Source organism: Ictalurus punctatus, chromosome 1 (genome assembly GCF_001660625.3).
Source record: "Ictalurus punctatus breed USDA103 chromosome 1, Coco_2.0, whole genome shotgun sequence".
Taxonomy (NCBI): domain Eukaryota; kingdom Metazoa; phylum Chordata; class Actinopteri; order Siluriformes; family Ictaluridae; genus Ictalurus; species Ictalurus punctatus.
In genome coordinates, this window is record NC_030416.2 from 14,701,230 (window position 1) to 14,725,970 (window position 24,741).

A 24,741-nucleotide genomic window follows, 5' to 3' on the forward strand; every position below is an offset into this window, starting at 1 on the left:
TAGTGTAGTTTGTGTGCTATTATTAACTGTTGTTCAAATGCTGTCAATTTGAACAATGTGAATAACATGGAAGCTATAAAGTGTTGTCCATGTGCTTTGGTGTTGAGTTCTATAAAAAGCAGAATTTCTGCTGTGATGTGTGAGGACTTTGGTTTATTGGTGCACCAAGCTTAAATATGGTTGAGAAGTTTCGAGATTTGTATCTACTTGTCCTGACAGAGATGTCATGCATGTGGGTTTGGCACCACCAAACTCTTAAAAATCTTTGCAGCGGCAGGTTTAAGACCTGCAATCCTACTATAAATAACCACTCGATGTAGTTGCTAAATATTACAAATCACATCCTGCATTTTTAGTCATTTCATTAGCAGTTCTTCTGTTTTTCCTTACACATCACAATATTGCATGAGCATCACAAGTGAAAAAAATTTAATGTGTCCTTTAAATTACAACTTCCAACCCAATTTACTGTCTTTCCCATAACCGTTACATCTCTGTTACTATTGACCCCAATAGTGATGAATCCTCTGTGATGAATGTCTTCCTGTCTTGATCCAAAATCAAGGTCAACTGAGCCAGCTCAGCATTGTTTGTACATGCCTCATGAGATGCATCTGTAGCTGAATTCCAACCCATACAAATCCAATGTTTAGGTGTGAATTGCACTCCAGCAGATTGCATTAGTTATTATGTGACCTGATTTCAATAAATATTAATTCAATAAAATAATTAATTTGTGAAAACACTTTGCTTTTGTCATGAAGTTGTTTCCCCCCTGTATGTTCCTTCAGAATATAAACACAGGCCATGTCCTGCAGAATTTCAGATCTATCCTGCACTATAGTCCTGCAAGTAGTGTGTCTTTTAAATAGACGTGTAGGACATAATTCCTGGAGGATAAAATTCCTGCATACTACAATTTCCTTTATAGAATTTCTGCAGGTATTTCTACAGGAAAATTTTGTAAGGGTCTTATGCAATATATTACAAGCAAAAAAGCAATCACAAAAAAATTGGTATAGGATAGAACCACAAAATGTAGAACAATGGATGGAAATTGTAAGAGAAATCTACATATTGGGGAAAAAAATCAGCTACAGATGAAGGAAAAATATTAAATATATTTGGAGTAACGTACACACAAACAAAAGGATACATACTTTTTGTAGTAGACCACTGTAACCATAGGCAATCTGGTACTTTTTCTTATTGTTTTTGTTGTTGTATTTTGTCTTTTTATTTAAAATCTCAATAAACATCAAAGTGGCAAGAACATTAACTGGCTAGCTTATTTAGGCAACCTCTGTTGGGATTTGAATCGCTTGCTAGGTTCATCAGCTAGCTAATGAGCTCATGTAAATTCAAACACATTTCTATCTACATAGTTAGCTAAATAGCAAAGTTGCCCCTTATACATTATCCTGAGTAATAGGCTTACTCACAGGCTGTAGAAGAACTTAGATATAATAACACAACAGACCATCATTACCAAACACTAGCTATGTTTGCGCCCATTTTCCGAAGGAATTCAATCTGATTGCAGATTTGAAAGTACTGTTTATATGTAGTGTAAAGCTTTGGAACCGCTAAGGTTAAAAGGGCACTATATAAGTGCAGACTCTTTACCATGACTCTGGAACGGAGAGTGATTCGTTCATTTTTGAATGCGCATGTGCAGCAACATCCCATAGCTTCTGTACCGGAAACAGAAATGATTAGTTCACCTCTCGAATCTTCGGGTTCAAGTCTTTCATTCATCACTTCAATCAGCCTATGGGGCGGTCACCGGATGAACAAACGACTCTTCCACAGTGTTTTGCCAGATTGGCATATATAAAAATTTGTCAACAAAGTTTTTTTTTCATATGTTACTCACTTTTCATGACCAACAAAGAGAATTAGAATTAGAAATGGATGTGGAAATGAAGCCTCATAAAGCAGACTTTCCCCTCACTGTTCCAGGGAAAGATTCTAAGCTTCGAGAGTGTTGAAAACACTGGTGGTTAGTAAGAAATAAAGCAGCCAAAAGCCTGTGGAGGAAGCTCTGTCTGATGAAGCAGCCACCACACACTCCGTAGATCGTTTCAGTGTTATGTGCACAAATAAAAGCCTAACACATGCGTGTGTGTGTGTGTGTGTTGAATTTCTCCCTCTGATAAATTCATTTAGCCATTAAACTGTGGCAATAAATGCCAGTATGAACTAATATACTTAAATATGATGTAACAGCAGAATAATGTACACATATATGACTAAAAGGGTTGCATATGGCAAGGATTTTGCCTGAAATTATTTGCATTCATCATATTACTTGTATGACTTGGAATTAAAAATGTAATTGAATAAGTTTGAATGAAAATGATTCATTTTGACATGGACAGAACGATCCATTCATATAAAGTGTGGGACTAAAACGATTTTGTGATAAGGACACTGTGTGATGGGATCATCTGGGTATTAAATTTGCTTATGCGTCTTGGCAATAATAGTGCTTATGTAACTGTGGGAATGACAGAAAGGTGACAAATAAGTTTTTAATGATTTTTATTGAGAAATAAGTGCTGTTTGACACTGTTGGGGCTGAGTCTATTTCTCCTCTTTGACACTACTTTCCCTGCCTTAGAGAACACTTTCACATGGTACAGAGGATTCCGGTGTACAAAGAAACTGCAATGCCAAAGTGTAGAAATTACCAAAACAAAAGCCATAGTGAAAAAATTCACCAATCAAAACAAAACAAAAACAACAAATAATTTGTGACTAATAAGTAGTGATGATTTACATGTAACATATTGATTATCCAACTTTCAAAGTACAGTACTCCTCACAAACCAACCAACCAGACTGAGCCAACAGATAATGTAAGATCTGGGATTCGGACATTTCGACACGGAAAGCGAATTGCGCATGTGATTGGACAGAAAGTGAGGCTTCGTTTGTTGCCGATCACTCGATTCTGTGAAACCAATACACACCCGGATACGGGGCTTCACTGGAGAATGTGTTGTGCTCGACACGTGCCTCGAAACGTCAGTGTCATACGTCACATCACTATTAGAAGCAGTGTTCCAACATCTTGTCCACCACCACTAAACCTTTCTCGGCTGTTAACCAATAACAGAAATGTGAACTTGCACAGGTGAAACAGGGGCGAAACTACATTGCAAAAATATCAGTCATGCACATCGACTGAATTTGTAACACAAAAATTAGGGAAGAGAAATGTCTAGATCTCACTTTGAGGCAAATACAAAAGAGGAACAAATGACTGGCTTTTCTAAATTTGTCAAAAACTTTTAACTGGAAAATAGTCTGCAAGCGATTTTTGAGTAGTCAGATTCTTTGAAATGCTTGCTACAAACATACATGCTACCTAGGCTGCAGTGATAACAAGCTGTATTTTCTACAACTGTTCCCTTTCCCACTAGAAGATTTGAAGCTTTATTACTTCTGCTTTCATATTCATAAACATGGTAGTGTGGAAAAAGTACACTTATTCTGCATTCGGCTTACATTACATTCGGCAGAAAGTGTGGAAAAAGTGGCAAAATAACATGGACCTCCATCTTCTGTTAGCAATGCGCTAACCAGATGAGTGAGATGTGATGAGTTATTTATATTTTCTTCCTCAGAACAGCTAACTGGGATAAGTGTTATAGATTGTGAGTTATGAGCTCTGAGTTGAGGGGTTGTTTTCTTTAAGTTTTCCTAGACAGAGTTTAGGGTTAGAGCTATGAGTTAGAGGGTTATGAGTTATGACCTTTAATCGAATGCAGCATAAAAGTAACTGTACTTTTCAAAATGGGCTTTTCTTCTCCTCACTAATAGTCACTGTCTGACTGCATGATAATTAAGGTGCTTTCACATATGCAGTGTTAAGACCATTTGAAATGAATCGTGTTTGGAATCTCCCCACCCTCACACCCCCTCATCTTATTTCTGGGTTTACATAGCTTACATTTTATAGCTTTTTGGTTCCTTGTGCAGGACAAAAACAAACCACACCAAAGGGCAAACAAAGCAAAAGTATCGCTAGCACTCTGTTTCACACTCCTTGACTAATGGGTGTGAAAGTACCCAAAAATTCAGCTGGGTTGCTTTTTACCTCTACAAATAAGGGGGCTCCCCGCACTGTGTGCATTCCCTGCCCTTCCCAACAATACTGTCGTCCATTCAAAACATAATGAGATACTTCCAACAAATCACAAAAATTCTGAAAGCGTTATTGTTTGAAGTAAGAGGTTTACTATAAAACAGATTATGAGATTAAGAAAATGACGTGTCATTATGACATGAATGTCATTATGAAATTTTAAAAAGGCATTATGACATAAAAGTAGTCTTTTGAAAAAAAAATTCAATTAAAACTGTTATTATGAAATAAAACCAATTAAAAAGTGACATTTATTGTGAAAATTAATATAATTAAAAAATATTTCATAACAATATTTTGTTTGTTTGTTTGTTTGTTTTGCAATATATTTACTCATGTATATACGTTTTGCTGCTTTTACTCATTTTATTATTTATATCACAGGCAAATTTATTTATTTAATTTTGACAAAAATGGCATTCCATAGCCACCATCTTAGCATTGTTAGCATTCAACACAACACATTCTGGCTTGTTAACAGAGAGCAGTGTGGCCCCTTTGAAAATATGATAAAGCTAGTCCAAATGAAATCCCTAAAATAAAATACAAAGGAAGGTCCTTACCTGTAACAGGTTCACTTTACGATTTTTACTTATTTATTGTGCTCGATTATCTTTTTTTTTGTTATCCAACATGATATTTAGCTAACTAATATCAATAGGCCATGTGACTGCACTTGCATAAGTTTGTATCACTCCAATTGATTAAAACCTAAACCAATAAACGAAAGCCAAATATGACTGATATACAACAAATCAAATCAAACAAACTGAAATCAATGCACCTACTGTATATCTATGAAGTATAGAAACTTTGTCAAGCCAGTGGCAGTATTTCTTTGAAAAAATTCTGATCGCTGGACTGAAAATCAAAATATTTATTTATAGATTTTGATTAACTTGACTAGATTAAGATTAAGATCTCGGAATATGAGAGTTTTGATCTTTTTGTGGTTGACTTTTAGGGCCCAATGCTCACCTCACGTGAATATGAGAATGCCCAGTGGCAGCTACTGTACTGTTGTTTGTCCAGTACATCCCACAAATGCTCGATCAGATTGAGATAGGGATTTGGAGGCCAAGTCAACACCTTGAATTCTTTTTCATGTTCCTTAAAACATTCCTGAACAATTTTTGCAGTGTGCTGTTGAAAGAGTCCACTGCCATTAGGGAATACCCTTGCCAGGAAGGACTGCAACAATGTTTAGGTAGGTGGCACGTGTCAAACTATCATCCTTATGAATGCCAGGACCCAAGGTTTTCCAGCAGAATATTACCCACAGCATCACACTTCCTCCACCAGCTTGCCTTCTTCCCATAGTACATCCTGGTGCCATTTCTGCCCCAGATAAGCGACGCACATGCACCCGGCCGTCCAAATGATGTAAAAAAAAAAAAAAGAAAGAAAGAAAGAAAGTAATAATTTAAAAATTAAAAAATCATACATTCATCAGATCTGGCCACCTTATTCCACTGGTCCATGGTCCAGTTGTGATGCTCATGTGCCCATTGTAGGTGCTTTCGGTGGTGGACAGGGGTCAGCATGGACACTCTGGCCAGTCTGCGGCTATGCAGCCCCATATGCAGCAATCTGTGATGCACTGTGTGTTCTGATACCTTTGTATTATAGCCAGCATGAACCTTTTCAGCAATTTGTGCTACAGTAGCTGTTCTGTGGGATCAGACCAGACGGGCTAGCCTTAGCTCACCATGTGCATCAATGAGCCTTGGGCTCCAATAACCCTGTCGCTGGTTCACCGGTTGTCCTTCCTTGGACCACTTTTAGTAGGTACTAACCACTACATACCAAGAACACCCCACAAGACCTGCAGTTCTGGAGATGCTCAGACCCAGTCGTCTAGCCATCACAATCTGGCCCTTGTCAAAGTGGCTCAGATCCTTACACTTTCCCATTTTTCTTGCTTCCAACACATCAACTTCAAGAACTGACTGTTCACTTGCTGCCTAATATATATCTCACCCCTTGACATGTGCCGTTGAAACAAAATAATCAATGTTATTCACGTCACCTGTCAGTGGTTTTAATGTTATGGCGGATCGGTGTATATAGTTGGGCTCATAAATTTACACACCCTTTGCAGAATCTGCAAAATTCAATTTATTTATTTTTTAAAGAAGAGGGATCATTTTTAAAAAAAATACCTTTTGGGTTTTTTTTTTATTTAGTACTGACCTAAATAAGCTATTTCACATAACAGATTTTTACATGTAGTCTACAAGACACAGTAACAACTGAATTTAACAACAAACAAACAAACAGAGACAACAACACCCTACTTGATTCTCACTCCCACTTTTAGTACAGTGCATCTATTTCTAAGGTTTTGCAGGAAATATTTAGTCAAGATGGAAAAAAATAACCTAAACTCCCGTAATATGTCAGTAACAGCGTGGAGGTGGAGCTGAGTTTGGGAGATTCCCCCTGAGAGAGTAGAAAAGAGTAACTCGCCCATATTCTCAGGAAGATATCGCGACGATTGTCTCAGGCACTGTTTTTACTACAGCCCCCGTACAAAGAAACGGTAAGAAACGGCGTTTTCTTTTCTGCTGTGAGAATATTCACAGTAAAAATGTCTTTTATTTGGGCGGGAAACCAAGAAACGCAAGCCGCTGTGAACACGCGTGTTTGTGTCGTGCGGCTTTGTTTGTTGTTTCCGTCATCAAAGTACTAAGCCAGAAATTCATCTAGGTTCTTCATGAGTGAATAGATACATGTGTGAAACGAAGTGACATCAGGGAAAACTAATAATAAAACATTTCGAGGAAAAGGAAAGCACTCACCTTACTGCTGTACCTTTAGGTTTTCGATGTGTTTATTGTTTAAAGGCTATCAAACAATAACGTTATCTCACTCGCAGTGGGACACAGTGGCTTTGTAAAGCTCCAGTCACGTGACAGTAAGGTGAAACATAATACCACAGAAGATGCTATAGGAATATAGATACAGAAAGTGAAAGGTTATTGAGCTGGCAGTTATTATAACTTTGTTCTCTATTGTAGTGGTTGAAGATGTTTGCTAAAGCGACCAGGAAATTCGTGGATGCGATTGACCCCGATGGCTGTTTAATCCCCGTCTCCCGGCTGAATGAATCGGATAATTTGACGGTTTCCTCGCTGGTCATCAAGCGGAATCCCTACTGGTGCTGGCAGCAACCCAGATACATTCCCACAGACTTCACCCTGAACGATGTGCTGCTCGGGGAAAGGCCCATCAGTCCAGGTACAGCGCTTTTACACTGACTGGGCATTCATTACAGTACAATTAGGCCTAAAACAGTCTATTAAAAAAGAAATAAATAAATAACCCCACCTTGAACCTATTTGCGATCAGCCCTCCAGGTGGTGTAGAGAGGGTATGCATTTACGTCACTTTCCCGGGGCGAAACATCCGGGCAGAATGGGTGGTTTTAATAGGGGAAGATGCGAAAATATTTACCCTTACAATTTACCCAAGAACCCGTGGTCCATGGACATTGGTATGTGGCCAGAAATCAGTTTTCCCGACATTTATATGTAACCGATTTCGAGAAAATAAACTAAGCAAAGCCTGAAGGCATACAGAAGCCTTGATCCTACTTCACGCTTGTTCCTACTTCAAGGCGGGAGTTGTTGGAGAAATTAAAGTGACAAGAATACAAATAAACACTCTGGTTGCATGTGCAAATATTTTTATTTTATTCTATAATTTTATCTGGCAAACCGTGAGCTAGCTAGTTCTAGTTTGTTTGTCGCCAACACTGCTTCCACGTACTAACGTTATATATTTATGAAGTTAAAACACAGTCAGTTGTACGACATGAATCCCACGTGCCAAAAAAACATACCAGGGTGGGTTTTTGGCACGCTGTAAAAAGTTAGCACAGTCGATTGCACAACAGCTTTTCCCCATTTTAGATGCGTTGTTTTTTCTGTGTTTTTGTGGAATTCACGCTGTACATTAATGTACTCAGTGAGCGTGACCGTAGCGAGTTCCGCCTACGGTGACGTCACGTACATAACCTCTATCCACTGGCTCACTACAGCTGCACTATGCTTACATGGACAGCAGTAATCTAATTATTGACCTTATTCTGAGTAAGACAATATTGTGATTAAGGTGTTTACATGAGTCGATTCCTTTCATGTTCCTGTTTTACATGTTATAGAAAATAGAGCGATTGACAGCACGTCATTATATCGCCATGCTGTCCGATGTTCCCTCCAGAATTTCATGTGTCGACATACAGTTCGTCTTCTTTATGGTACCGTATACAGTTTGGGGTGGTTTTTTTTTTTTTTCATTTTTATGAACGCTTCAAGTGCAGTTAATTATTTGTCATGCTATACGTGCACATAGACGACTGTTTGAAGCCAGGGGCTGCGTCCGAAACCGTGTACTTACCTACTATATAGTAGCCGAGATGCATGTATTTCTCCTACTACATAGCAGGTAAGTACACAGTTTCGGACGCAGCCGTGCTCACTTGTTTGCAGTAAAACGGTTGAGCACTACCGTGTGTGTACGTGTCCTGTTGCTGAATGTGGTGAAAACTCCCACACGACATTAATAGTGTGATTAAGGTGTGTACATGTCTGTAATACACGTTGATAATGCGACTAAAACAGAGGTACTCCACATGTCTTAATTTGATTTGTGTTTACTTCGAGTATGACTTTAATCGGATTAAGGTAATAAAAATTGCTGTTTACATGGTAGTTTCTTAATCAGAGTATTGTCTTAATCAGGTTAATATTGGATTATTGTTGTCCATATAAATGTACAGACTGGGACACTAATAACTCAATTTTTATATTACATATAGTCGTGTTGTAAAACGTCACCAAAAATGAAAAAGTATTTAAGTTTTATTTTATATTAACAGTAGCGATTCTAGACCATAGTAGCTGGGGGCCAGGCAGGGGCCACTTATCCTTTTAGGGGACTCGCTTTAACATTTATACCTATTTTATAACATAAAATTTATAACACATATCCCTATTTTCACATATACCTATTTTCAGGATTATTGCATGCCATTTTCCACAAACTCCACAAGTACGTTAATAAAATAATTCCATCTCAAATTAATGTTTCATGTTCATTCATTTGACAAGTAAAATCTTGTGGTGTGATAATGAGCAGTGTAATAACACTCTATTTCTATGAGCATGACTGAAATTAAATCGTTTTGTTTACCTGTATCTTTTCTCGTGTAGCTCTGCAGTATGGTATGATCAATGGTAGAAATGTCAATACACGGGGGGGGACTCTAGTTGAGATTTCTTTCTTTCTTTGTTTCTTTCTTTCAGATATCTGGAGTGTAAATACAATATAAATATGAACATTAAAAAATCTAAATACCTATATAATATATAGCCTAATAACATTACACTTATCTCATGTCTCCTCCAAACAATATGCTTTTTTTTAGTATAAAGACAGGCATATGAAAGGTCAGTGAACAACACTGCTGAACTGAGTCTCTGCCTTAACTCAGTGCAAAAGCATTGTATATCTGCATTGCATGCTTGAGTCCATTTGCTGTCTCCAGTACAACCCCTAAGCTTAAATTACAGAATCACTACACTTAGAGGATGTTCACCCAGCTTTTTTTTTTTTACTTTGTAGCAAATAAACAAATCACAGATATGACACAAAATAATTTTTGTTTAATAACTGATAATATTCAAATAACATTCTGACTGCATGAAACATACCTCAAACAAATTCAAAATTGAAATTATTTTAATTAATGGCATATTTTTTTTCAAGTCAAGTAGAGAAAAAAATATGGAATCATCTTATAATTTGCATTTCTAAAACAAATATTGGCACAAATATTAAAATGAAAATTAGTCTGCAGTTAAGAGTGTGCTTACAGATCTTAATGAGCTGTTGGACTTGGCTATTGAAAGGAAACATGGCCCCAACAGGAGAGTTTTCAGTTGAAACAATGGAAAGGATTATAAAACACCTTCAAGAAGGAGTGTGACAAAAGATGTTGGTTGTTCTCAGTCAGCTGTGTCTAAAATTTGGTGCAAGTATAAATAAAATTGGATGGTTATAAAAGGAAAACATACGGGTACACCAAGGAAGACGTCAAAGCGTCAGGATAGAAATCTCAGAGCATATTGCTGCCTTGAAAATAGAAAATGCACAATAAAACAAATGAAAAACTGAATGAAATGGGATTTACATATAGAAAAGCCAAAAGAAAACCAGCACAAACACCTTAACAGAAGAAAACAAGTAGGCTAAAGAGAAGCAATCATGGAGTGTGGATGATTGGATGAAAGTGATATTCATTGATGAATCAGGAAGTGATGAATTACAAAGTGAAAAAGGAGATGATTCTGGAACGTTCTAATGACACGTATAAAGATGACTCCCTGAAGAAAACAATACAAATTTCCCCACTCATTTATGATATGGGGTTGCATGTCAGGTAAATTCCCCCCTAGCCCCCCCCCCCCCCCCCCCCCCCACACCCACCCCCAGTGACATGGCAAGCTGTTTTAAGTCTACGTGACATAAAAAAGGAGAAGCTGTGGAGGAAATGTATATAGTGATAAAAGGAACTTGTTGTATGTAATGTGCTGATTGGAGATAAAGAGGCAGGGCGCAGTTGCATGAGATCAGCACGGTTATTAGGGCACATCCAAAAATCATAGCCATGGTTCCAAGGATGGGTCAACAAACAGCCAGACAGGGCTAACACAGGCATGTCCACGATCATAAATCTAAGAAACATATAGAGGTCAGAGAACCAGGAAGCTCATACAGGGAAACCAGCAAACGCAGAAAACAGCAGGGCGAATTAAGTGATCAAATCAAAACAAAAGGCACAACAACGTCGTCCATGTAGTGGAACGATGACATCATCTCTGTAGTCAGGAGGCGGAACATCGTCGTCCTCGCCGGAGTCAGGACATGGAGCGACAGCATCCTCTTCCAGGGTCAGGAGGCAGAGCTCCTGCATCCACTTCCATGGTCAAGTTTCTCCAACTTTCATGTTTCTCAGCTGTGTCTTTAGGAGATGAAGTCTTCTGTAATGTGTTGGTTTGAGGTGAAGAAGCAGGACGCAATTGCGTGAGATGAACATGTTTATTAGGGAATATCCAAGGATCATAGCCACGGTTCAAATTGTGGATCGATACATGAAAGCATATTTATGCTGGAAGGGGAACATGATATTTTGTGATTGTTCCACAACATTAAATGTAACCAAAAACAGTATGATGTGCCATTCATTCATAAATGATCATTTGTTGGCAATTTGCTGTAGTATAAGAGGAGTAAAGCACTTGCTTACCTGTGGAGCAGGCTGAATGATGGAAATGTCTTGTAGAGAGCTGAACTGTGCACTGTGCATTTATGAAATGATTCCTTCTTGTGTTCTCCACAGTTCTGGTCGAGACAGACTTTTTAAACTATAATGGTACAGTGGAAAATAACACAGCTGGGGGAGCTGAAGCAGGTGTCGGTCCTGGAAACCTGAACATCGAAGGAAAAGGTTCGACCAAAATCGCATCCTCATTTGGGAGACTTAAGAAGCAAGAAGTGGATGTTCAGAAGCTACTATGTGACTCTAAAGAGAGGTAAGTCATGTCATTGTGGATTTTACAGTGTCATATATTCATGCATGATTTCCCCCTCCAAAAAAAAAAAATGGGAAGTGGAAGGGGAAGTGAAACTGTTTGCTAGCAGACTTTTTGTTGCAGGCTGAGTCAAAAGTATGAAATCCTGGAATCTTTAATAACATGCTGAATTGGTTTTTTTTTTGTAAAACTTTGGAATAAATATTTCTGTTTGTATCAAAGCTGTTACTTGTAAAATCAGGTTCATTTCACCATAAAATATGGCACAGAGCTGTTTAGATTGCTTGATATGTGTGTATCTAAAAAAATAGGATATCATGGAAAAGTTCATTTATTTCCATAATTTAATTCAAAAAGTGGAACTTTCATATATTCTAGATTCATTACAAATATTATTTACATTTTTTTAAAAAATCTTGATGATTATGGCTTACAGCTCTTGAAAATCAAAAATCCAGTATCTCAAAATATTAGAATAAAGAATTTATAATACAGAAATGTCTAATCTAATATAATATAATTAGCTCTAATCAGCTAATTATCTCAAAACACCTGCAAAGCTTTCCTTTCAGTACACACAACCACAGTCAGTTTTCAGATGAAAGTTAATGTTGCATTTCATTTGGAAATCAAGGTCCCAGAGTCTGGAGGAAGAGTGGAGAGACACAGAATCCAAGCTGCTTGAAGTCCAATGTGAAGTTTCCACAGTCAGTGATGATTTGGGGGCCATGTCATCTGCTGGTGTTGCTCCACTGAGTTTTCTCAAGTCGAAAGTCATTGCAGCCGTCTATCAAGAGAATTTAGAGCACATAACACCTCAGCAGTGCCACAGGCTGATAGCCTCCATGCCATGCCGCATTGATGCAGCAATTCATGCAAAGCCCCGACCAAGTGTTGAGTGCATAAATTAACATACTTTTCAGAAGGTCGACATTTCTGTATTATAAATTCTTTATTCTAATATTTTGAGATATTATGTGCTGGGAATTACTGAGTACAGTCATCTCTTACTTTTTAGATCAGGTGTGACCCAGTTGAATTGACCTCAATGAATTTCCTAGCAATTTTGGTTAAGCAGTGACGGTTGAATTTGAATGCGACATTAGGTGCTTTACCATGACTTTCTCATTACTCTTAAAAATATACTTCAGTTCTAGCAACCTAACTCTAAAATGGATGACTGCACCATCCAACACCCAAATATCACATTGTGTTCCACCCTATTTCCGTCCTATTAATGTCCTATTTCTTTCCATCAGCATCTGCATTTTCTGTTCATTGTAAATAAACTAATTTCAGGGTAAACTAGTTTCAGAGTAGAAGAAGATAAACATTAAATCAGTTTCAGCACTGGGATCCAGTCTTCCTTAATACTCACCAGCTTTTTGCTATACGGTGACTTGAGAATGTCGCATATATTTACGGTATTTTCGGTACATTTACTTTTACTGCGTTTGGCAGACACCCTTATCAAGAGCACCTTCCTCATACTAGTACAAAAAGGTCAGAATACTGTCAAGTAAAATCCTATTAGAGAGGTGTTAGTAAAGCACAACAGCACATAAGTTAATGGGTTTTTTTTTAAATGTATTTTTATAACTAATGCTTATTTAAGTGCTTGGTGATATTATGTTACTTGATATCACTCATGATTATTGTGCAATTTCACAATCTCTTACCTTACCAGTTAACCAGCTTTTAGTGGTTGTAAAATCTCACTTTTTGCATAGTTTACATGATGAAGGTTGCTGATTATGTTATGACCTGCGATTGCGGTTAGGGCTACTGCAAGTATGGCAATAACAATAAATGGTTCTGCAAATTTCATTAGTATCTGTTGTGTATCTTGTACAGACCTCAGTAAAGGAGCAAATAGAAAGTTAGAGTGATTGATAGGCTGCATTTTGGATCCAGTTTTAGTGGTTACAGTATGCAAATTGTTGGTTATGGAGCTGCTTGCATTGACATTTTATTATGTGGTTTATGGACTAATTGCAAAAAGTGGTCAGATAATATACCTTTTGGTTGTTGTTTTTACTCAGCCAGTGTCATTTCAGTATGGCAGTAAAATATGGAGGAAATTGCCTGAAGTATATGATCGTGCACCAGTGTGGGGTTATTCTGTATGAAGCTGGATTCTATATTTTTGTGAATGTTATTTTCTTAAAAGGCACATGCTATGTTATATACTTTCTTTAGTTGTTGATCATGTTGTACTATGTCTCCTGTGTAGACGTCTGGATTTTCAGCACTCCCTGTTGAAGCAGACACTGCAGCGGCAGCGCGAGGTGTTCGCGCTGGTAAAGGAGCGAATCATAACCACACAGACCTGCATGGTTATTGAGCAAGTACACGGGGGAGGAAGCTGCTCAGCCTTTCTTGGATTCACTGTTCCCAAGAAGATTCAGGTCAGACCTACTGGGTTACACGTTATACTGTTTGAAATGATCAATTAACACGTTAATCATATATGAGACAGTTTCAGCTTTAGATGACCTGAGAACTGAGGTAGCATGCCAGGCTTTGTCTTCCATACTTACCTCAGCTGTTAGAACATCTTTGAAATATTCTTGATTCATATTATATAATCAACCAATCATCTGAAGGAATGCCTTAAATTGAAGTGGTAGTCATTTTTGCTTAACTAGACCGACCCTAACTACTTGCTATGGATTTTACATTAATATTTAGTCATTTAGCAGAGTGACTTGAAAAACAACTAAACAGTTGAAGGTGCAGTTATACAAAGCAGCTAGCACATCTGCATTAGAGAAAACTAGAGGCAAATTCTAGTTTGTGCTAGAGTGTTGTAGGTTGTTACAAAAAGACAATTTCAAACCTATGTGCATAAAAAATAAAACCAAGACGTAATAAAATGATTCATGCAAAGCAGATGGAGAGGAAGTGAAAGTGATCTTCCTGAAGAGGAAGGTCTTAGAAGTTTTTGGAAGGAATAGTGGCACGGTGCTTTTTGAAATGAGGTAGGAGATCTCATTACAACACTGAGGAACCAAAGCAAGATCTTGCGCTATGTGCACATTTAAACATAGTGAAGGGGGCATGACAGGAAGAACTCCGGGTTAATTAGAAATTTTGAGAGAAAGTTCCTCAGATGCTAAATAGGGACATAGAAACTAAAGCTTAAAGTTAAAAGTTAAAGTTATCAAACCATAAGTTGACCACAACTGTCAGTTTGTCTTTATCAGCAAATTAATTTACTTAGAATTGTAGTGTACAACCTATATGGGGGCCCGGGGACACAAACACCAACGTCTCTTTATTTGTCACATATACATTACTGACCTTCTGATCAGTAACCCAGAGCTTTAACCATTGAGCCACCACTGCCCCATTTAGCCTATGACTATAATAACCCACTTTTCTTCGTTGTAATTAGCAATTCATTATTTTTCCACTAGAAAGAGTTTAGAATTAAGCCTAGAAAGCCTTGATTAAAAGTAGGTAACCTTCACTATTCATGCTAAAGTAAGCATCTTAAAACAACTTCTTAAATTCTGACCTGTAGCTTGGCAAATTTAATAACAGGATTAACAGCTAATATAACATTGAAGAAATGTTGACATACACATCCACTGTGTTTTCTGCAGAGAAATCTACTAATCTAATTTAGTTAGTGGCAAAACAGAAATGCAGCGACATACTGAATTTGACATTTTGCTTCCTCATTCATCGCCATAAATGTCAGCATACAACCACAGAGACCTTTGTGAATCAGTTTTCAAAATTTTCTATGGTTTATATTTAATATAAGTCACAGAGCCAGCTCTACATGTAAATATACTCACTGAGTACTTTATTAGGAACACTAACACTTTGCTCTCAAAACAGCCTCAATTCTTCATGGTATGGATTCCACAAAATGTTGGAAACGTTCCTTTGAGATTCTGGTCCATGTTGATGATTGCATCATGCAATTCCTGCAGATGTTTCAAGTTCAGTTTCATGCTGCAAATCTCCCGTTCTACCTTATTCCAAAAATGTTCTAATGGATTCAGATCCGGTGACTGGGAAGGCCACTGAAGAACACTGAACTCATTGTCATGTTCATGAAACCAGTTCGAGACGACTTTTATCATGCACCATGCTTATTTGAGAGATACATAAGGAGCACAGAGATGTACTAAGACACTGATCCAGTGAAACAACTAGTTTTTAAAATCATTTCACTTTGTATGACTGTAATATGAAATAGATTTGAATGTAATCATGTCAATAACCTCAGAAATATCTATATGGCATGACTCATTTAAAAGCTCTTACCTCTCTCTTATAATCTTTTGTCACTGCTCTATAGGTTTCGGTAAAGAATGGCACCGTCAATAGTGACAGCAACGTTGTTCTAGAAATCCCAGCTAACACGGCCCTGGCTTACAGTTTAATGGAGCTCAACGTGAGAAGCACAGGTCAATTTGGTAATATCTTTTTGCTCTCAATTATAATTTTAGAATATATGCAGTGCATCAGTAGTGCGCACTTCAATTTAATGCTGGTTTAATTATTATCCAATAGATCTGATAATAACTGCCGAGTCTACAAAGATGTTTATTACAGTTTTATCATGGAAATGTTTGGACTCCAATCTGATTGCTCTCACGGGTGGAGTAAAGTAAAATTGTGCCTTATGTTTAAGAATGCTTTATATTCATCTCCTGACCTTTAGATAATTGTTTCCTTTAATAAAACGAGCTCTGTGCTAGTGCTGTTTAACCAGGAAATGGAAGTTAGTCACCAATGATTTACCTGACCACTGCAGGCTTGTGTCCGCAGATCTGTGCCTGATGCCAGACAGCTACGGATGCTTTGAGGTGGACAGCCTGCACAAATCAAAACCAAACCTGCTCTTCAGTGCTCCATGTGAACCATCAATCCAAAAGCTAAGGAATGGTAAGAGCTGAAGTGGAGGATTGGCCATGACCTGAAGAAGACATTTACATTTACATTCACTAGCAGGCGCCCTAGTTATATCACAGAGTTCACACGGTGGAGATTCCCCGTGAACTTTGCATTAAAGATCAGCAACACAGCCCTTTATGTAAGATATGGTTTATTTGCAGTACTATGCTGGCTGTCGGAGGAAGTCTCCGGCTCACATAAAGTTTATCTCTGCCGACCGGTCTGATGGCAAGAGGTTATATTGGGTACAGAGTAAAGTATTTTCTTAGATGTTAGGTAGGTAAATAGCTCCCCCAAAAGTGTGAACTGTAGCAATCAACAGCTGTGAGACTACCCTTATCAGATAGCACCATGGCTATCAAATATCCATCTTTAAAATAACACTAGAATAAAATCATTATCCAGACAGAGTGCTTTGTAAGTCAGGGTCTAAGAATACTATCATGCTGAAACCCAATTCCTTAGATGTATATAGCACTTTTCTAGACACTCAAAGTGCTTTACATAGTATGAGGAGGAAATCTCCTCAACCACCACCAATGTGTAGCCTCCACCTGGATGAGCCAGGCTCAACCCTGCTTGGCTTCACTTCACTGGGAAATCAGGCAAGAGCTGCAGGGTGATATGGCTCTGGCTCAGGTAGAAAGCGGTTAGTACAGCAAGAAACACAAGGCAAGGGATTTTTTTGTAAACATTATGAAATTGGTGCTCATTTAAGTGTTTGGTGAAAAGAAGTATGTCTTGCCTGAAAACAAGGAAACCTGTAGATTATTCCAAAATAGTGTTGTACTCTGCAAAACTGCAGTTAGTTTATTCTAAATATTTTTGCTTAATGCATTCTTATTCATATCATAATCACAATGGTCATAAATCATATTTTCATTCCACTAGCAAAAAGCATATATGTTGAGGAGCGCAAATTAGAGCATGTTGCTTTTTGATCTGGCCAGAAGAAGCACCGATAGAGCAGGCACTGAGTGTGCTTAATAACCTTCACGATACCCACTGTTTGTTTCATTATTTTGTACCAGAACAATGCAATCTCCAGGTTCCCATGACCCTGAAAAGGATTAAGCGGTAGAAGATGGATGGATCATTTAGCAGACGCTTTTATCCACAATCGACTTACAAATGAGGAAATACAAGCAAAGCAATATATCAAGCAGAGAACAATACAAGTAGTGCAACCATACAAGATTTATAATTGAGTTCTAGAAAAGCAAAATGTGCAGAGTAGAGGTGTAAGAGCCAGAGTTTAGTTTTTTTTAAAGGTAATGTGGGGTTGGCATTTTAGGGCTTAGTTAAGTGCTCACAGAAGAGGTGGGTCTTTAGCTGTTTTTTGAAAATCGGTTTTGAAAATATTCTGCGGTCCGGATTGAAGTTGGAAGTTCATTCCACCACTGAGGGACAGTTAGTTTGAAGGTTCTGGAAAGGGTCCTCATGCCTCGGTTGTTAACCGATCGAAGATTGCGTGAGGGAATGTAAGTCTCAGGGAGAGTGTTGAGGTAGGGGGGTGCTGTTGAATTTGAATTTGATGCGGGTAGCTGCAGGAAGCCGGTGGAGGGAGATGAAGAGGGGTGTGACATGGATTATTTTGGGCTGGTTGAAGACGAGGCGTGCTGCTGCATTCTGAATCATCTGAACGGGTTTGATGGAGCTGGCCAGGAGGCCCGAGAGTAGTGAGTTGCAGTAGTCCAGTTTTGAGAAGACAAGAGCCTGGACTACTAGCTGTGTAGCCTGTTCGGTGAGATAGGGTCTGATTTTCTTGATGTTATACAGAATGAACCTACAGGATCGTGCAGTTGTTGAAATGTGGTCTGTAAAGGTCAAGCTGACATCAAAAGGCATCCCAAGGTTCCTGGATGTCCTGCTTGGCTTGAGTGTAGTTGAGCCGAGCTGTACAGTGAGGTTGTGGTTGATTGATCGGCAGGCTGGAATGATGAGAAGCTCAGTTTTTGACAAGTTGAGCATAAGGTGGTGTTCCCTCATCCTCATCATCTCTCCCTCTCTCCCTCTCTCAGACTTTGAAAATTTGCAGGTTCAGTTCAAGGTGCTTTCAGGACTCCCTGCTAGCACACGCTCATTTCTCTTCCAGCAAATCACTCTCCTCCTGAAGGACAAGACAGCCATCAGTAGCCTGAACCTTGCAGTGAGTGAGAATAAGACATTTAACATAGTTCACACAGAACATGTACATGGCTTCACTTTTGGTTTTCCACGCAGGAGGTGAATGAATGAAGGGGGAAGTACATCTCTTGCATTTATTTAATAATAGCACAGCTTAATGTACTAAATGTTTTTTCCCACTGCTACTCTTTTACTCTTTAGGGAACCAGTGATCATTTTTAAGAACTGGTCTTTGTTTCCATTATGTAAACATGGAGTTTTATGAACAGTGAATATGAAAAGTTGTACTTTTTTTATTTAAAGAATGTACTTTATTACCCAAGGGCAAAACTGACAGCAGAGTCAGTCATTCATTCATTCATTCACAGTTTTGATTCCGTCTTTCCTTACTAAAATAGACAATAATTCTCAAAGCAGCATTAAACACATAGGTTACATAACACAAAAACACTAAACAACGTAACACAACTCATGAATAAATCTCAACACATAAACATGCTTTTTAACTAAGCATCAAGTTGGCTCTCCTGATTTTTTTATTTTATTAATATTTTTTTTTTTTTTTTTTTTTTTTTTTTTTTTTTTTTTGGACAGTAAACTAATGGTATGCAAATTCTCTGGGCTATGGTTTGTTACAAAACAGTACTTCCTATGTACAAAATAAACTGCATGTAAAATGTGCATGTATTCCTATTAAATGCTTTGTTTCTCTTTCACTCTGTCAGTTGGAGAATTTGCTTTGTGGTAGAAAGTCTGATTTCTCCACATTGGACAAAGTGCCCTCTCTGAAGAAAGCAATACAGACTACGTTGGAGCTGCTCAAGGAGAAAGAAGATGCAGATCATGCCCCATTGGAAACAGTCCCCTTGGAACAACAGATGGAGCCCTCTGCCCTCACTGCCACAAACGTCCTCACCAGTGCCTTAGAGGGTGAGCAAGGAAATAAATAAATTGTGCTGCTAAGAAATAGACAAGGCTGGAGGAGAGATGATTGCTACACTAATTTTTTTTTTAAGCATGACTTTTTTTCGACTTTTTCCTTGACCAGGTAGTGCTGATCAATATAAAATCTCTTTCTCTCTCATCTGTAGAGATGACTGAGTCGAGCTTGAGTGCACTAGAGTCCTGCTGCGATCACCCCACCTTACAGGCAATGCACCTGCTGGTGAGTATCTGGTCTCCGTTACATCAGTCTATAAATGTAATTGAATTAACCGAATACCTGATACATGGTTTGATTTGCTTACTCAGTGAAGTTCTGTTAAATATTTAGTGGTTATTAGGTCCCCAGTTTGATCCTTAAGCTCACGTTACTGTCTGTGTTCTCCCTCTATTGACATTTCCTCCGGGTTCTCCGGTTTCCTCCCACCTCCCGGAAACATGTCATTAGGTATATTGGCTATGCTAAATTAACTCTAGTTGTGAATGTGTGTTTGTGGTGATCTGCACTGGACTGTTGTCCCATCAGAGGTGTGTTCCGACCTCACACCCAGTGTTCCCAGGATAGGCTTCAGATCCTGACCATCATAAAGCGGTTACTGAAGATGAACGAATGAATTTACTGGTTGTGTTGTCTGTACTGCCTTACAGGTACAAAATGTTATGGAAAACAAAGAGTGCTTCTTGAAGGATAGCACACTTGCCCCATTGGCTGAAAAGGATACTTACAGTAAAGTACAGGAGCTCTTTGGATCTTCCAGTGTGATGCTGTCCAAAGAGGAGGACTTGATCAAGGCCCAGATCAGCAGCCAGCAGGGGCACTCTCCTCTAATCTTGTGCATCGCCATCTTTGGTTTGGCCTCGTTAGCGTCCCCAACTGACTAAGTGTCGGGTCAAGACAGACCGATCGTGGAAAACACGTGAACAAATGTCTTTTGGAACAGGACTAAATTGTTGTAAATGAGAATAACCAAAAACTAGTTAAAAAATATAAAAATATAATTATATTTTTCTTCATATAAATATTTTATACAGAGAAACAATCATTTTCTAGTGTAACAAGCAGGACTCGATGGCAACAAGCAGGACTCTGCTGCCCACAAGTCTAGTCACAGTTCTTGATGCTTGACTAATCTTGTGCATTTCATTAGTAATACCTGGCTGATGTTTCTGGAATTAGGAAAGGTGATCTTATTTTTCCAACCTGGTTTCTGAATGTTAAAGTCTGTTATGGGGTGTTTTGTGTTGTTGTTGTTATTGTTGTTGTTGTCATCGTCGTCATCACCTGAGTTTATTTGTTTGTTTATAGAAGTTGGTGAGGACCACACAATTGTTCTCACCAACAGTTATTGATATTTAGGTCCTGATACATATAAACATAGCACATGTGACCTTGCCCCTGTTTGGATAAATTCCAAAATCTTATCTGTTCATCTGCTGGTTACACTGGCTATGCTTACATGCACATCAATATTCCAATATTAATCAGAATTTGAATTAGCATATAATTAGACTATTTTAAATATTCTAATTAGTATTGAGTAACGTAAATGCAGCAATCTAATTGTCTGATTCAAATTAAGACAATATTCTGATTCCCCAAATTCTGATTCCCTATGCCTGTTTTAATTTGAAATTTGTTGCATGTAAACACCTTATTCAGAAATTCCACTGAAAGGAGATCTATGCGCATGCTCAGTCCGCAAGGAATTGTGGGTGCTGACAGATGCTTAGCTGTAGGCTAGCTATTTAGGAATGGCAACTCAGGCATACTTACAACAACCATGTATACAGGAATATTCCGATGCCTGTACACATATAAACATTGTATTCGGAATATGGCTGCAACCCAAATAACCCAATGACTTGGAATCAACCAATAGAAAAAACTTGGTCACAGAACTTTCTGGAGGCCATTTGAAAGTCTTGTTGTGGCATGGCGGACCTTGTGGAGGATGCATGTTTTTGATCTGGAGAACTGCCCTCAGAAAAGCAATTTTTGTTGATCTTCTCACCCATCAAACATATCAAACACATTGTTTCTGGGTGCACGTAGTTCCTAAACATTAAGAACTTCATTAATGATTTGTATGTTGTTAGCAATTGCTTAAATGGGTTTGTGGCCTAGAAGCAACACTGTGTGACAGTGGAATTGATGTGCAGAGAATGTTGCGGTTAATGTGTATTATGTTTTTATTATTACATGTAAGTACTTTTTTGTAGTATGTATTCAATATGATTGTCATGTAGTAGTATACAGTATATTGCACTAATGCACAGCTTCCCAACCCTTGTCCCAGAGTACCACCTGTCCTGTGTTTTCGCTGCTCTAACAAACCCAATTCCACTGTTAATTAGCTGATTCGGTGAATCAGGTGTGTTGGAAGCAGGAAAACAGTAGACCAGGGTTGGGAACCTGTGCCCTAATGTCACTATTACTTAGAAAATGCAGCCCTCAACATTGTGGATTTCACTTGAGGATACTCTGGATGAGCTAGGATTTAGTGTTGAGGAAAGTGTTGAGTATTGGTGGAGTTTGAGGTTGAAAATGATGGTGTGTAGACAGCTGTAGCCGTCTACACACAAAGGGAAGATGTTGCAGGCACAGGTTTTGATGAATATTTACTGGCAGAAACAAGTTATTTTATATATAAACATGTCTACAATCCATGTATATGCAGTCTCATGATTTGCTCAACTAGATCAAATATAATTTCGGAGAGAATAGTGAAAGTTTAGGGAAGGCTACAGGTTTGACGGGGAAACATGACATGACCAAACAAGACTACTGGACACTGAGGGTAGAAAGCTGAGGCAAATGCAAGTTTTGCAAATGCAAATCTTCTATGAAAGCATAAAGTTAGGTTCAGGTATAATGTGTACCGCTGCTTTTACTGGACAAAACATTTTAATGGACATTCGCATGCAGGATTTCATTTTTAAGTTACATTTTAATATTTACCATCGTATACTCAACAATTTCTTGGTAAATACATAATAAAATTCAGTTTTACATGATTATCTGTTTCTTTGATTATTTTCTTTCTATTGTCACAGTGTTCTCTCTAAGCAACATACCTAAAAAGCATCCACTCAAATATTAAAAAAAAAAATTCCAGTAAGTTCATTTTATCCCAGAAAAGTGAATCAATTAAAAGCATTGCTTTCAAAATGCATGCAGTAGAGGAATAGACCCCTTGTTCTTGAAATAGTGTGCAATATTGTAACTTTTGGGAGCAACTTGAAAAAACATAATGCCTCAGTCACCTAGTGGCGGATAGGGATGTCACGAGAACCGATACTTCGGTACCAAGTAAGTACCAACATTCTTAAAACGTGACAGCGGTAGTTGTTTTTCTGCAGAAGCGTAAGTACCGTGTGTAATGAAGGCATCGAGGTTGCAATTCTTCCGGACCTGAAGGGGGCAGCAAATACGCACAAGTGTTTTAGTCGGTCCACAAGTGGTAAAGAAGAACGCCAACAAGCACACGGGAAAAACTACAAAAGTTTAGCTCCGCCCTGACTCGTTGAGAGGAAATGTGGTACGAGTTAAATATGGAAATACTTCGCATTCGAGGCGGATGATAACAAACATATAATTGATGCTCTGAAGTCGGTGTGCAACTGATACTATTGTTCATTTCAAACAAAGCGAGGAAACACCTGGAATTTGGCGAAGCACCTGAAAGACGGTCCTATATTATGTTTGTTTGAGGCAGCTGGCATTGTGGCCGTGAAAGCAGCTAACGTTATGCTCCATGCAATGTTTGCGATAGCCAGTTATTTGTTAAGGACGCGAACACATTGCAGTGTTATAAACTACCTCCTAATGGGCCACCATGCATCGCCATTCAGCCCGTGTCCTGTCAGATAATTAGTAACCATTTAACTAATAATTATTCAAATGTTCATGCTTTTAATAAATCTCTTTGGCCTGCCACCATATCAGTGAATTTAAACTAAAGCTTGCATTCAGAGTATAGGGGGTGTGTGCGCGTGCGTTTAGGAGTGCACCTCCACTGTAGCCTCCACTCATTGTCAGACAGTGTTTGATCACTAAAATATCCCTCTCTCTCTCTCTCTCTTTTTGCCACTATCAGCCAGAGGAGGATGTCCTCCAGGAGTTTTTCATTACATTTTTTAATTTTTATACCACACCGTGATATCGACTTTGGTATCGAGTATCGTGTACATTTGGTGGTATTGGTACCGACTGCTAGATTTTTGGTACTGTGACATCCCTAGTGGCGGAGGCCCAAAAATCAGTGAAGAATGTTTTTCCTGCCCTAAAATAAATCCTATAACTTTACTGACATTGATGTAATGATTAAGTTAATAATCATTTCTGTTAGTAGCTTGAATTAATTTTTATTAATTTTTTTAGAGCAGTCATATGTAACTTTGGGGGGGGGGGGGGGGGGGGGGGGTTTGTAACTGCTACATAGTCATATCCCTCACAATGTGGTTTAATGTAAATCAAGTCAATCAAGTATTTGTGTGACACTGCAGACCAATTATCTCCTTCAATTATAAGCTTCTTAGCATTACTGAGGCAAAACCACAGTGAGCAACCAGAACCGCTTCAGTGTGCCTTGGCATAGATTATACACAGAGAGAACATCATTCTTCAAAATATATTTTAGTTGGTGTTGAAGTTGGTGGAGGAGAGCACTGTCCCAAATCTCCTACAGGTATTCAACTGAGTTTAGATCCAATGACTGAGATCTGCGAAAGCGATAGCGTATGATTTTCATATAAACCATACAGTGAGCTTTCTTGCTTTCCCTGTGGATGGCGACATTGTCATTGTGGAAGTGATCACTCCCATCAGGATAGAAATGATTCATCACAGGAAAAACGTAATCGATCAGAATAACTTTGTGTTGATTTGCAGTGACCCGTCGCTCTAAGGGGACAAGTGGACATTGTCAGTAAAATGCCCCACAGCAGAACAGAGCCACTGTTTTGTTTTGTCTTTTATTTGTCACCTGTCTGTACGCATGTGTGCAG

The 24,741-nt window shown here is 38.4% G+C and overlaps 1 protein-coding gene across 1 annotated transcript; it reads left to right on the forward strand.

Moving 5' to 3' along the window:
• Positions 1-6,564: 6,564 nt before the first annotated feature.
• On the forward strand, positions 6,565-22,749 carry gsdmeb (gasdermin Eb). The gene is made up of 10 exons (XM_017471631.3): positions 6,565-6,695; positions 7,174-7,393; positions 11,559-11,751; positions 13,985-14,159; positions 16,067-16,184; positions 16,540-16,656; positions 18,687-18,814; positions 19,518-19,722; positions 19,884-19,957; positions 20,383-22,749. Exons 2-10 carry the CDS (start codon positions 7,183-7,185, stop codon positions 20,614-20,616), a joined length of 1,455 nt encoding a protein of 484 aa, XP_017327120.1. The 5' UTR covers positions 6,565-6,695; positions 7,174-7,182; the 3' UTR covers positions 20,617-22,749.
• The last annotated feature ends 1,992 nt before the right edge of the window (positions 22,750-24,741 follow it).